The sequence below is a fragment of the Ailuropoda melanoleuca genome, chromosome 7, assembly GCF_002007445.2.
Source record: "Ailuropoda melanoleuca isolate Jingjing chromosome 7, ASM200744v2, whole genome shotgun sequence".
NCBI classification, from domain to species: domain Eukaryota; kingdom Metazoa; phylum Chordata; class Mammalia; order Carnivora; family Ursidae; genus Ailuropoda; species Ailuropoda melanoleuca.
In genome coordinates this window covers 83,129,930-83,144,072 of record NC_048224.1, presented here as the reverse complement: position 1 = coordinate 83,144,072, position 14,143 = coordinate 83,129,930, and the positions used below count along the sequence as shown (strand labels likewise).

The 14,143-nt window shown below is 35.0% G+C and overlaps 1 protein-coding gene across 4 annotated transcripts in view; it reads left to right on the top strand.

The window, feature by feature from the left end:
- Positions 1–14,143, top strand: part of FNDC3A (fibronectin type III domain containing 3A) — a 174,853-nt gene that overhangs the window by 108,922 nt on the left and 51,788 nt on the right. For all 4 annotated transcript variants that reach the window (XM_002919108.4, XM_034665161.1, XM_019799544.2 and 1 more), the window contains 2 exons: positions 3,574–3,843; positions 5,186–5,244. In XM_002919108.4, coding sequence (XP_002919154.1) covers positions 3,574–3,843; positions 5,186–5,244 — 329 coding nt within the window. The remainder of the gene's footprint in view (positions 1–3,573; positions 3,844–5,185; positions 5,245–14,143) is intronic.

Sequence of the window (14,143 nt, the reverse complement as noted above, 5' to 3'; positions counted from 1 at the left end):
CAGATTTGTGTCTCCAGCCAAAACCTCACCTCTGAGCTTCAGACTTATATTTCTAACTGCCTTCTTGATAACCACTTAAATGTCTCATGCATATCAGTTACATTGTTTCTAAAACATAAATCTCTATATGTAGCCTGCTTTTCTCTGTCATCTTCATCTTGATAGATGGTACCACTATCTGCTCAGTTTGCTCAAGTGAAAACCACATGATCAAATTTATTCTTCCTTCTTTAACCCCTCATCAATTGTTATCAGTTTTATTTTCAGAAGTTTCCAAATTTTATCTACTTTTTTCCACTGCTACTCAAATCTAGTCTACTATTAGCTCTTGTCAGGATAACTGCAGCAGCTGCTGCCTTCCAGTTGGTTTTCTGCTGTCATTCTTGCCCCTAGCCATCCAGGCTTAGCCGGAGTAATCATTTAAAATAGAAACCAAACCATTCTCATATTTAAAAGATTTCAGTAACTTCTCATTACATTTAGAATAAAATCCTGAACCTTCTACTAGACCAGGATTTCTCCACGTCTGCACTCTTGATATTTGGGAACGGATGAGTCTTTGTTTTACAGTACATAGCTGTGCATTGTAGGATAGTCAGGAGAAGCCATGCCCTACCAGATGCCAGTAGCGTAAATCTCCTACCAAACCCTCCCCTGTCCTCACCCAGTTGTGACAACTAAAAATATCTTCAGACATTGCTGAATGACTTGTAGGGGCCAAAATTGACCCTGCCTGCAACCCCTTATCCTTGCTAAGGCCCTCCTCTCTGGCCTCTGACTGCTTTGTCCCACCCTACTCCCCCTTCAGTTTTTCAAAACCTCCAAGTTCTTTTTGCCTCAGTGCCCTGCACATGATGTTCTCTCTGCCAGGAATGCTCTTTTCCTTTTTCCTTGGAAAGCTCCTTTTTTTCCACTTTAGATTTCAGCTTTCAGAGAGACCCTCTGTGACCTTACCTTATTAGTTTCTCACACTGAAACCTCTGTTTCTTTCACAGAACTTAACACAATTTGATTTTTTTAAATTCATATGTCTTTCTCCCTTATTTGACTATACACCCCCTGACAACTAAATCTGTTTTACCCATCACTTGCGCTTAGCAGTACCTATCATTAATTTTTAGTAAACTTACAGAATAACTCTAAATACAGAATTTTAATTATACAGCACAGCTTATAAGTAATAAATATATATTATGTCATATATATATTTTTTTCCAGCTTACTTCTGTTGCCCAAGTAACACATTGTTTCTGTAGTTCTGGGTGGGGTTTGGGTTTCTGCATCTCTAGCAAACTCCCAGGTGAGGCTCATGCAGTGGTCTAGTGAAAACTTGAGTAGCAAGAGTTTATACTACAAATCCGTCTCATCCTTCTGTTTTCTTTACTACTAATTATGATTTGTTTTTAAAAAGGTTTTTGAGAAAATTATAAGAAAAAACTAGATGTTATAACTATTGCTGTTTCACGTTGTTAAAACCCATTGTTATTCAGAGGGGATATTAGAATACATGGATATGATTCACACTGTTATGAAGGAAAGTGAAAAATACAAATCCACAAGGGGTACAAATCTAAAAACTAGCTATCCAGTGATGGAAGACAAGAGTCCTACTGTGTTTGAGTTTATAAGCCAAAGTGTCTCCAGTAGATCCTAATAACTGACAGTAGTTTTGTAACTAGTAGCAGCATTCATGAAAAGGAAATTCTAGCTCTTTCATATAAATATATGCACAATGTGTATATTTGATATAAATGTTCATACAATATGTTGTCTTTTAATGTCTAGGTTTTTTTCACTTGGACTTTTCTTTTTAAGGCTTAATTCAAAATGTAGCATGATCAGTACCCCATTCTTTCATATGGACGAAAAAGATTACATTATATGGATGTAATTTTATTTATCCATTTATTACTAGATGGACATTTGAGTTGTTTCCACTTTTTATCCATTATGAATAATGAATAATGATGCTTTGACCGTTGTATACAAGTTTTTATATAGACATGTTTTCACTTCTCCTGAGTTATACCTAAGAGTAGAATTGCCAGCTTGTCTAGTAATTCTATGTATAACTTCTTGAGAAGGTGCAAAAACTGTTTTCCCTAGTGACTGCACCATTTTACATTCCCACCAGCAGTGTGTTGGAGAGTTCTAATTTCTCCATATCTTCGCTAAAACTTGTTATTGTCTTTTGATTCTAGCCATCCTGGTGAATGTGAACTTGGATCTCATTGTGGTTTTGATTTGCTTGTTTTTCATTACTGATATTGAACACCTTTTCATTTGCTTTATTAGCTGTTTGTATATCTTCTTTGGAGAGATGTCTATTCAGATCCTGCATCTATTTTTTTATTTATTTGTCTTTTTATTATTGAGTTGTAATAGTTTTGATAAATTATGGATTCAAGTCCCTTAGCAGATACATGATATACAGATATTTTCTCTTATATTGTCTTTTTCACTTTCTCAGTGGTATCCTTTAATGCAGAAAATAAAAATTTTGGTGAAATCTGATTTTTCTTTGATAGCTTATGCTTTTGGTGTCCTAAGAAACTATTATCTAAACCAAAGTCATAAATATTTACACCTGTGTTTCCTTCTATGAACTTAATAGTTTTACCTCGTACATTTAGATCTTTGATCTGTTTTAATTTTTGTATATGATGTGAGGTAGGTATCCAAACTCATTCTTTTATATGTAGATACCCAAATTCCTGTGTTTTTTATTCAAATGTTATTGTACATACCCTTATAATACTAATTTCAAGAATATTTTACTAATTTTCTTAAAACACTGATAAGTTAATACTTAGAATTTTGAGCCTTTTTTAAAAATATTTTTCTCATTACAGATTTTAAATTTAAAACAAAAATAAACTCTGGGACAGGTAACAATATTTATGAAGTGTATTGATTTTATTATAGTGCCATGTAACTTTTATTAGAATAAATACGTTCTTCTAAATCACAACCTTGAGTTTGTGATATCCAGAGATGCAGTGTTTTTACCTAGACTCTGTTCTTAGTAAGCAATTCTACTTATTTCTTTTTATTAACTCCTGTAACTTTATTTTTCAGTGATAATTTGGTTTGGTTTTTTTGTGCTTGTGGGGGTTTTATGGGTTTTTTTGTTTTTTGGGGGTTTTTTGAGTCATAAGGGATTTTAGGCAGATGACGGTTTTCTGTTTACCTACTTAATATGTTTGAAGTTGAAAGAGATGCAAAAAGTGATGGCTACAAGAATAAAAGAAAAAGAACTGTTCACAATTCAATTCAGTTCTTACCCCACCTATAATTGTCATAACATACCACCAAGCTGCTTCTGTGGAGGTTAATAGTTAATTGGGAAAAGATGAAGAAATTTATTTGATATATATAATTATTATAATAAAGCTTGGTTCTCTCAGTAGATGGAGAAGAAGCAGAAATAGCTTTGTTTTGCAGAATTATTCTTTGAAATATTTTACAATAGTTTTCATGCAATATAATGATAGATTTATTTCCTATTCCTTTCTCATGTCGTAAATGTATTTGGAATAAGTGATGTTTTAAAATGTTTTTATTTCTTCCTAGATGCTCACTCTACACATGGAAGGTCCAACTTTAGAGATGAAAGATCTAGTAAAACATATGAACGCTTGCAGAAAAAATTAAAGGATCGCCAAGGAACACAGAAAGATAAAATGAGCAGTCCACCATCATCACCCCAGAAATGCCCTTCTCCCATAAATGAACATAATGGGCTTATGAAAGGGCAGAATGCTAGTGGTGTAAACGTAGGATCAGCAAAGAACAAGGCAGGGAAGGGAAAAGGTGGTACACAAATTGATACAGAAATAGAAGGTAACTATTTAAAATACTCAGCTATTCCTGTTGGTACTTTTCATCATTATTTAATCAACTAAAAGTACATTCTTTCAGTTATTTAATCATGCTCCAGATAAACTGTTTTTAACAACACTTGCTAAATGTGAGAAGTTTTAAAACCTAAATTGTTACTAGGGTACTACTTCTTACAATTTGGGAATGCTCAATTCAGTAATTTCAACAACATTGCAAATTTTATTAGCCAACAGAAATTTCTGTTTGAAAGGAAAACCCTGGTAAAGTTCATCCAGATTCATTTTCCTCTCTTTCTGGGCCCTTTGACAAGGCTATGCTGGTTTTTATCAAAACTCTTTATTTCTTCCAACTTTTTTATATATGAGTCCCTGAAAGCAACTCATTATGTCATTCACCAATCTATCTGTATATTCTGTAGTTAGGAATGAGTATTCTTCATTACTTTCTTAAAATCCCCTCATTTCCCTTGGACCTTTCCCTTGGACCTTTTCCCTAACCTGTGACTTCCACCGTATGAACTCTGAGCACTACTTCCTTTTCTTTATAATTTCCATTCTCCACCAATATATTTTAATGCTTTAACAGCCTCATGGTTTGTACATTAACATTTATATTAACAAAAATGTTCACCCATATTTTTGAGACCTTCTGATCAATCTTTTTCAGTACTGATGTTTCACAAGAGTTAAGATAAAGTTACAGATATGTCAGTTATGGATATAAGTTATGGTCAAATCAATTACATTTTTATTTTGGGTTAAGGCCAGCCAAAACGCAAATACTCGGGCGCCTGGATGGCTCAGTCAGTTGAGTGTCTGACTCTTGGTTTCAGCCCAAGTCGTGACCTTGGGGTCGTGGGATCAAGCCCCATGTCAGGCTCCACACTTTTTCTAAATCTGCTTGAGATTCTCTCTCTCTGCCCCTTCTTCCCTAACCCGTGCGTGCACTCTCTCTCTTTCTCAAATAAATAAATAAATCTTAAAAAAATAATAATAATAGTAATACTCAGCTAACCTGTTAGCTGTTAAGAGGTATGAAATTGGGTAGTGAGAATTCCAGGGAGTATTTTTTACAGTTATGAATAAAAATATTCTTTCTATAAGAAAAACTTAGTGATTGGTTCAGATATATATATAGTGGCATTATAATTAGGGATCCCAGTTAAAATGGGAATAGAAACTGAAGCAGAAAAATCCTGAAGAGCTACAAACTGCAGAATATGAACTAAAGTAAAAACTAGGAAATAAAAATCTCAGATTACCAACATAGTTTCAGAAGACATATTGTTGAGGGAGAGGGATGATTGTATTTAAGTTCATTAATTTTTTTTTTTTTTTTTAAGAGAAAGACGAAGAAACTAAAGCTTTTGAAGCACTTCTTTCCAGCATTGTCAAACCGGTGGTAAGTATTGCGTGTATTTTCTTGACATTTATACTACATATTATTCACATAGGATTTTGTGCATTTTAATTCAGGCTTTGCTTAAAACTTAACTATATTAGGGGCACCTGGATAGCTCAGTCGGAAGAGCACGTGACTCTCAGTCTTGTGGTCGTGAGTTCAAGCCCCACACTGGGTATAGAGGTTACTTAAATAAATAAAAAACTAAAAAAAAAAAACCCATAAGAATGTAATATCAATAATGGATCAGTGTAGAACTGACGTAAGAAAGATTTGTTAATCAGTGAAGCAGAATATTCAATCAAGAACTCATTTTTTAAACTAGGATTTAATATATGCTAAATGATATTGAAAATCATTGGAAGAGACAAAGATGTAATAGTGTGGGTACAACTATCAATTTTTTTGAAAATCCATCTATATGATTTCTGTAATAAATATATTCAGTTAACTCCAGATGCAAAAAGAGTTAAACTCTAGAAGAGGTTTATATTCCCAAACCTTTTGTAAGTATACATGTAATAGAAGAAATAAAGTCAGCAAAAGGTGTGACAGCAAACCTGGCTACATAATATTTTCTGCTTATTTTTTAAATAGCCTAAATAAGGCTAACATCTTAATAGGAAAAATATTTGTATCAGATTTGACAAAAGATTAATTTTAAGTGCTCATACAAATTGAACTTGTTAAACCCATTAAGACCCCAAAGTGTTTTTAACCAGTAATCAAAATTAAACTTCTCCAAAACCAAGGGCCCATTTCTTAATAAAAAGCTCCACAAACAAAAATGTTTTCCACAACACTAATGTTAACAAAAATGAAACAAAAGAACTCATAAATTGGGATATTTTTACTGGACAGAATATTTAACCATTTAAAAATATGATTTTGAAGAACAAAAATATGCAAAGATGCTTTCGTAGGGAAAAATGCTAGTGATCAAACTATTTAGACACCATAATTACAGTCTTAAAAAGGAAAGACTTTAGAAAAAGTTAAGAAAAAACTAGAAGGAAAACCAGAATGTCACAGTTCAGATTAGTCATTCTGTTTCTCTGCTTAAGAGCTATAACTTCACTGCATTTTAAAAGTGAGCTAATAGATGTGCCAGTGATTAAGATTGAATTTTTATTTTATTAGTTATATGTGAACTCTTTTATGGTGAAACATCTAAGTAATACATGAATATGATTTACTGATTTAGTAACAACTAACAGTTTGGGTTTCCAGTTTCACTTCATTTGTATGTGTTCGTCCATCAATATATGTTTTTTCTTTTGTCTTTTTATGAAAAAGGGGTCATACTGTACCCTGTTTTTCTGTGGCAGGCTTTTTTCACTGTGCTGTGCCTTAGCAAACTGTCATTACATTGTTTTTTCAAGAGCTACATAGTTACTCATTCAGTCAAAGTATTGACTTCATGACAACCAATGAAAATATTTATTGAGACTGTATCATATACTAATAAAAAGCAAATATACAAACAAAATCAGATGTGATAATAAAAAGAGCTTTTACAGAAATAGGGTAATGTGATGCCCTACAGACGAGTGGGGAATTACATTAAGTAGAGCAATTAGGAAAACCTTCTCTGAGCCTCTGAAGAGTTAGAAAAGTTGCAAAAGTTGGAAGGAATGGGAGAGGGAAAGCAGGAATAATCCTGGCAAGTTTGCCAGATAGAAAGAACCATCCTCTTTGGAACATAGTGCAGTGGAAGAAAGAGAAATACAAGATGTGGCAGAAGCAGAGTACAGGGCTTTCTCAGGCAGGATAAGCCCATTTATTAAACATTGATTAAAATATTTCTTGATTTACAAAACAAAACCTTCTATCTCTTCTCTGCAAAAAAAAAATCTATGGTAAAATACTTTGTGCCGAGTTACCCAAAAAATACTTTGCTCTATTTTTGTATGGAAACAGAGTAGAAAAGTTGTCGTTACTCTTTTAACACCCTCTCCACAAAAGCTTATCTTTTAATTTTATCCCATTTTAGGAAATTTGATTAAGCCAGTCACTTACCTAATAAGCTACTATGGCCCTACTTTTTCTGACAACCCTAAATAATAGCTTTGGATGCTCTAGTTTCCTTTCATTATAATTTGGGTTCTCCGAAAAAATTGAGCTTATACATGTAAATTAATGTAAACATACACAGAATTATTTCATAATAATAGCTAATACAAGTTTACTAGTTTCAGACTCTGTTCAAAGTACTTTGAAAACATATGCATTATTTAATTCCTAGAACAAGCTTGTATGTACTCTTTTCCCTATCTTACAGATGAGTAAACTGAAGCAAGAGAAATTCAGTATCTTTCCAAGATCTGTATATATCCAAATGTATATCACTAGATTGATAAAAAGAATTTGCAGGCCTTAATGGAATTGGTATTTGAATGAAGTTAATATTAGCAGCATTTACTTGTTACAGTCTAGATATTAAAAGCATAATTTTTCAGGCCATAAATCTTGAAATAGTTCTTTTAAAGAATTTCTTGCCCAGTGTTATGAGGAAGATGTAATTTTGTAAAGTAAGTCCTGTGTCATAAAAGAAAGTTATGCTAATGGTTTTTGTTTTGCTTTGTTTTGTTTCAATTTGTGTAGCTATAGCTCTTTTATTAAATTACTTGTGAATTGTGAAGTATAGGTCAGGGGTTTGTGTGTGTGTGTGTGTGTGTGTGTGTGTATGTGTGTGTAGTTGTTTTTGCATGCTCTAGTTCATTTAGAGCACCAAACTAAATGTATTCCCTTACTCCATAAATATTTGATCACTAATAAAATGCCACATGCTGTGCTAAAAGCTAGAGACAGAATGAAAAGCAAAGGACAGGCATGGCCCCTGCCCTCAGAATTTAGGTTAGTAGATTAAGTCATGCAATAAATATAAGATTATATCTGTGGAGTGCCAGAACAGAGATAGAGTGCTAGAAGAATATATAATAATAGGGGAACTAGGCCTTGACAGGGATGTCAAAAGAAATTTCACTAAGGGAGAGTGATGAACTGAAATTTAAAGAAAAAGTAGTAGTTGGGCACTGTGGAGTATGGGGGTTACTGTGAGTACAGTATTGCAGAGTGACCAACATTTGAAAAGTATTGAACATGACACATTTGAGGAACCAAAAAAGAAGAAGAGCTCACTCATGTGAGTCAGGTGCAGGGTAGAGGGGAGAACATAGGCTAGACTCAGCCTCAGCTGCACATTGGGGAGTTGAGTGACCTGGGACAAGTCACTCAGCCTTTCTGAATCTGTTTCTTTTTCCATAAAATAGAATATAATGGTATTGTATTTCCTAACATGCTAGAAATAATTATATTAGATGGAAGTGTTTGTTTTATTATTGCGCTTCCTTGAAAGGCTTCTTAGAAATTGTTTTAAGTCTCATTCTGTCAAAATATATTAACATCTTTACTTTAATAATGCTTAAAGTTAAACATGCCTTGCCTTTTATTCATTACCTTTTTACTTTCAGAATTTTTTTTTTAAGATTTTATTTATTTATTTGACAGAGATAGAGACAGCCAGCGAGAGGGGGAACACAAGCAGGGGGAGCGGGAAAGGAAGAAGCAGGCTCATAGCAGAGGAGCCTGACGTGGGGCTCGATCCCATAACGCTGGGATCACGCCCTGAGCCGAAGGCAGACGCTTAACCGCTGTGCCACCCAGGCGCCCCTACTTTCAGAATTTTTATCCCTTTCCTTTTCCTTTTAATGGTCGGTCACTGGAACATCTGACTCCAGGTTTCCTTAGACTGAACCTTTGAGTTATCTTCAGAGTAACTCTCGCACTTCCTAATCCCCATATCCATACAAGGGGATTGTTATTTCAGTAGCTTCCTAGCTAGACTTCATTTAACCTGACAGCTTTACTTCAAGAGTGGTTTTGATCATTACCTAAGAAAGACCACAATCTGCCTCAAAAATTAAAATATGCTGTATTTTATATGTGTGTATAATCTAATCCAACCACTTTTTTTTTTTTCATACTTGCTTACTACCATCTAGTCTTTGTCAGTACTCAGACATATTTTTACATGGTCATGTCTATTTTCAGCTACTGACTAGAAGTGAATTCAGGATGGAAGCATTGTGTAATGGAAAAGGAACTGAATTATTCAGGTCCTAGTCACTGATGTGAAATGTTGGGGTCTGTGAGCAAACCGTCAAGAAAGAATTCTTGAAACATCTTCGGTGCAAAAAAAGTGGTTTTATTAAAGCACAGGGACAGGACCCCTGCACAGGAAGACGTGCACTGGGATTGTGAGGAGTGACTGATTATATACTCTCAAAATGGGAGAGGAATAGGGATAGTTTAAGTCTCTAAGGAATTTGGAAGCAAAGTTTCCAGGACCTGGAGGGGCTAGCTGCTGTTAGGATAAAGTCATTTACTAATATCTAATAAAACCTTCGTCTTGGGGCACCTGGGTGGCACAGCGGTTAAGCGTCTGCCTTCAGCTCAGGGTGTGATCCCGGCGTTATGGGATTGAGCCCCACATCGGGCTCTTCTGCTATGAGCCTGCTTCTTCCTCTCCCACTCCCCCTGCTTGTGTTCCCTCTCTCGCTGGCTGTGTCTATCTCTGTCGAATAAGTAAATAAAATCTTTAAAAAAAAAAAAAAAAAAAAAAACCTTCGTCTTGAGACCCTTCAAATGTTTATCAGTGGGCCATATGTTTGGAGGATGATTGCTAACATATGTCTTGGAGAGGCTAGAGATAAAGATAGTTTCCAAAGGAATTTCAGATGTTAAAGTAAGACTGGAGGTCAGCCGGCTAATGTCAAGCTGAGGTTGCCTTTTACCTTTAGCAAAGTATTAACACTGAGGCAGTTGAGTTCCTGGAGGAAGGTCACTATGGGTGTCCCAATTACTTATCAATGGGCTGTAAGTTATAAGATAGATAGTTTAATTTTTTTCTTTTACTATATTTCTTTTGCCTTCGTTCTCCACATCAGTCTCTACTAGTTAAGTGGCTTCAAAAGTTATTCAAACTTTCTGAATATATTTCTTTCTTTTTTTTTTTTAATTTTATTTTATTATATTGTGTTAATCACCATACAGTACATCCCCAGATTCCGATGTAAAGTTTGATGCTTCATTAGTTGCGTATAACACCCAGTGCACCATGCAATACGTGCCCTCCCTACTACCCATACCAGGCTATCCCCTTCCCCCACCCCCTCCCCTCTGAAGTCCTCAGTTTGCCTCTCACAGTCCATAGTCTCTCATGTTTCATTCCCCCCTCTGATTACCCCCCTTTTCTTTATCCCTTTCTTCCCCTACCGATCCTCCTAGTTCTTATGTTCCATAGATGAGAGAAATCATATGATAATTGTCTTTCTCTGCTTGACTTATTTCACTTAGCATTATCTCCTCCAGTGCCGTCCATGTTGCAGCAAATGTTGAGAATTCGTTCTTTCTGATAGCTGAGTAATATTCCATTGTATATATGGACCACAGCTTCTTAATCCAGTCATCTGTTGAAGGGCATCTCGGCTCCTTCCATGATTTGGCTATTGTGGACAATGCAGCTATGAACATTGGGGTGCATATGGCCCTTCTCTTTACTACGTCTGTATCTTTGGGGTAAACACCCAGGAGTGCAATGGCTGGGTCATAGGGTAGTTCAATTTTTAACTTTTTAAGGGACCTCCACACTGTTTTCCAGAGTGGCTGTACCAACTTGCATTCCCACCAACAATGTAGGAGGGATCCCCTTTCTCCACATCCTCTCCAACAATTGTTGTTTCTTGCCTTGTCTATTTTTGCCATTGTACTGAATATATTTCTTCTATAAAATGAAGATAGTTATATCTTTTTTGTCTACTTTAGAGGGTAATTTTAAGAATCAAATGAGATGTATGTAAAAGCAAATTTTACTTCTAAAATAGCATACAAATAGAAGACTCATTTCAGATGATTTCCAAACTGTATTTTCTACCCTCATTATTCACCACTTTTTCTAGAACCACATCTCCTAAGGCTTCCTAAAGAATGTCCAAGTTTGTGGGCACTTGGTTGGCTCAGCCAGTAGAGCTTGCATCTCTTAACCTTGGGATCGTGAGCTCAAGCCCACATTGGCCATAGAGCTTACTTTTAAAAAAAATTGAAAAAAAAGGGGCGCCTGGGTGGCACAGCGGTTAAGCGTCTGCCTTCTGCTCAGGGCGTGATCCTGGCATTATGGGTTCGAGCCCCACATCAGGCTCTTGCGCTATGAGCCTGCTTCTTCCTCTCCCACTCCCCCTGCTTGTGTTCCCTCTCTCGCTGGCTGTCTCTATCTCTGTCGAATAAATAAATAAAATCTTTTAAAAAAAAAATTGAAAAAAAAGAGAACATCCAAATTTGTATGTTTTGCTAACAATTAGAACTTCATCTGGAAAATCAATTTCTTACTCTTTTCTAAATTATTTTGTCTGTTGTTTCTCTGAAATGAAGAAGGGATTGGATTAAATAGATCCTTTTTGTTTTCTCTTTTCTTTTAGTATATCCATCAGTTATCACATACCCCTCCAGGTTTTCCTGATCACAATATCGATATCATCTTACATTTCCTCTTTAATTTTAATTCTTTAATGGCAAACTAAACTTCAAGCTTTATCAGTTCTTTTACTTCAAATTTCTAGGATCTACTCTTCCCCGGCTTCCCACATACACACAGTTACTACCTCATCTTTACACAGGAGTTTCACAGTAGCTTTATGGAAATACCTCCCTTTTCTTTACAACCCTTTAATAATCCTTTGAAACCAGCACCAGATAACACCATTTTTAGATTACATTCATTCTCCTTGGCCTCCCTGCACTATTTGACACTGTAGATCACTTACTATTACCCTTGTCTTTCAAGACATCATTGTCTTCCTCTTTCCTCTGTGATCCTTTTAATGGTCCTTTGTATTTCTCTTTTCTTCTCAATCTGTGGTTCTTATGGGAGTGAAATTACTAGAGAGCTTTTCAGAATACACTCATACATGCTTCTTGGACAACCCGCATATAAGCATAAGCTTAGGAAAAGAAATTACTCATTCCTATAATAGTTACCCATTTGTTTTCTTCCAAATTATATCCCATACCAAGTCCTTTAAAATTTTATTTAAAATTCACTTCTCCTGAAGTTTTCCACAGCAACCCCAATGTAATTACTCCTTTTTTGTGCCTTAATGTTTATGTGCAAGTAATAAAGTACCTTTTTAATAGACTGAGTTGGGATCAAGACTTTTTCTGTAAAAGCAGATAGTCTAGAAAAGTTGAAATTAGCAGTGTGTCTTAATTTTTTTAACTATATTTTCTAAATTGAGCATTGTATGCTAGAAATCTATTTAAACATTAAAAAGTATAGATTAGTTAAAAATTTAGTTAATAGTATTCTACCATTGTTAATTTCTTAGTTTTGACAAAAATGCATTATTATGTAAGATGTTAACAATAGAGGAAGCTGGGCAACAGGTATACAAGCACTCTGTGTGCTTACTCTCTTCCAACTTTTCTGTAAATTTAGATTTATTCCAAAATAAAAGGCTTTTTTTTTTTAAGATTTTATTTATTTGACAGAGACACAGCAAGAGAGGGAACACAAGCAGGGGGAGCGGGGCAGGGAGAAGCAGACTCCCTACTGAGCAGGGAGCCAGATGCGGGGCTCAATCACAGGACCCTAGGATCATAACCTGAGCTGAAGGCAGACGCTTAACGACTGAGCCACCCAGGCGCCCCAAATAAAACGTCTTTTAAAAATATTATATTTGATTAGTTATGGTAAATAAATCATTTCACTCAGCCACTCACTTTTGTAGGTGAGACCTGGGACCCTAAGGTTTTAGAGTTCAGTATCACCAAGCAAATTAGTGGCAGGTCTTTTGCCTTCCTACTTAAGGTCATCTCTACCACCTATACTTTCCATGATGTAGTCAGTACCCACAAAGCCTGATAAAGTAAGCTTCAAAAAGTAGATTCCAGTTAATGCTTTTGGCTGACCTACCTTCAGAGTATTGTTTACTTACTTATTCTCACAGTTTAATACAGGATAACCTCATAAAATCAAGAGACTCTAAAGATTGTACATATATGTTTGTTAACAGTATGTTTGTTTAAAAAAAGAAAAAAAACTTGCACAGTTACAGGTTAATAGCCAGATGGACATTGATTAAAACAAGGAGTCATTTTTAAGCCCATTGTAAATGAAACATAGTATTAAGACTTTTTTAAGGTAGTATGATAGTAAGTAAAATATATTTCTGTGATTTAACAGAAGCAGAATATATACAGTAATAGTCTTCTAAATTTGTTCAGGCTTTGAGAACTTTGGAAAGGGGAAAGTGTTATGCTTGTGTAGCTACCATTTATTCTGCCTAAATAAGGTAGGGGTTCTTCATCTAGTGGTTAGTGGTTTTGTGTTTAGAAACACTAAGATAGTCATTAAATGTGCATAATTTTAAAGCAGGCTTTTACATTAGAGTCTAGGTGTGATCTGATAACCTTTCTTACCTATCTTTAGTTTAATCCCTTGACTTTTTTCCCTCTTTATTACATTTTTACTATAAAAGAATGCATATGCATAAATTATTCCAATAATCCAAAGTGTACAAAATACTACTAAGACCTTCTGTTTTTTTCTCACAACTCTCCCTGTATCCCGCCACACATATGCACAAAATCCCCCAAGGTAAGAATTAGTACATTTGTACAGTATATTTTCAGATATTTGTGTGCATTTTTAAATTTTTTTTTAACACAGCTGATAGCATATATACTGCCTTGTTCCTTCCCTTTTCCCCCTATTACATAGCATCAATATATTAAGGACATGTTTAAATGTCAGCACATACATATCTTCTTCATTCTTTTTTGAACACCTGCATAGTAATGTGTTAAGAGGCTATACCGATGTTTCCAATTTCTTGGCATTAGT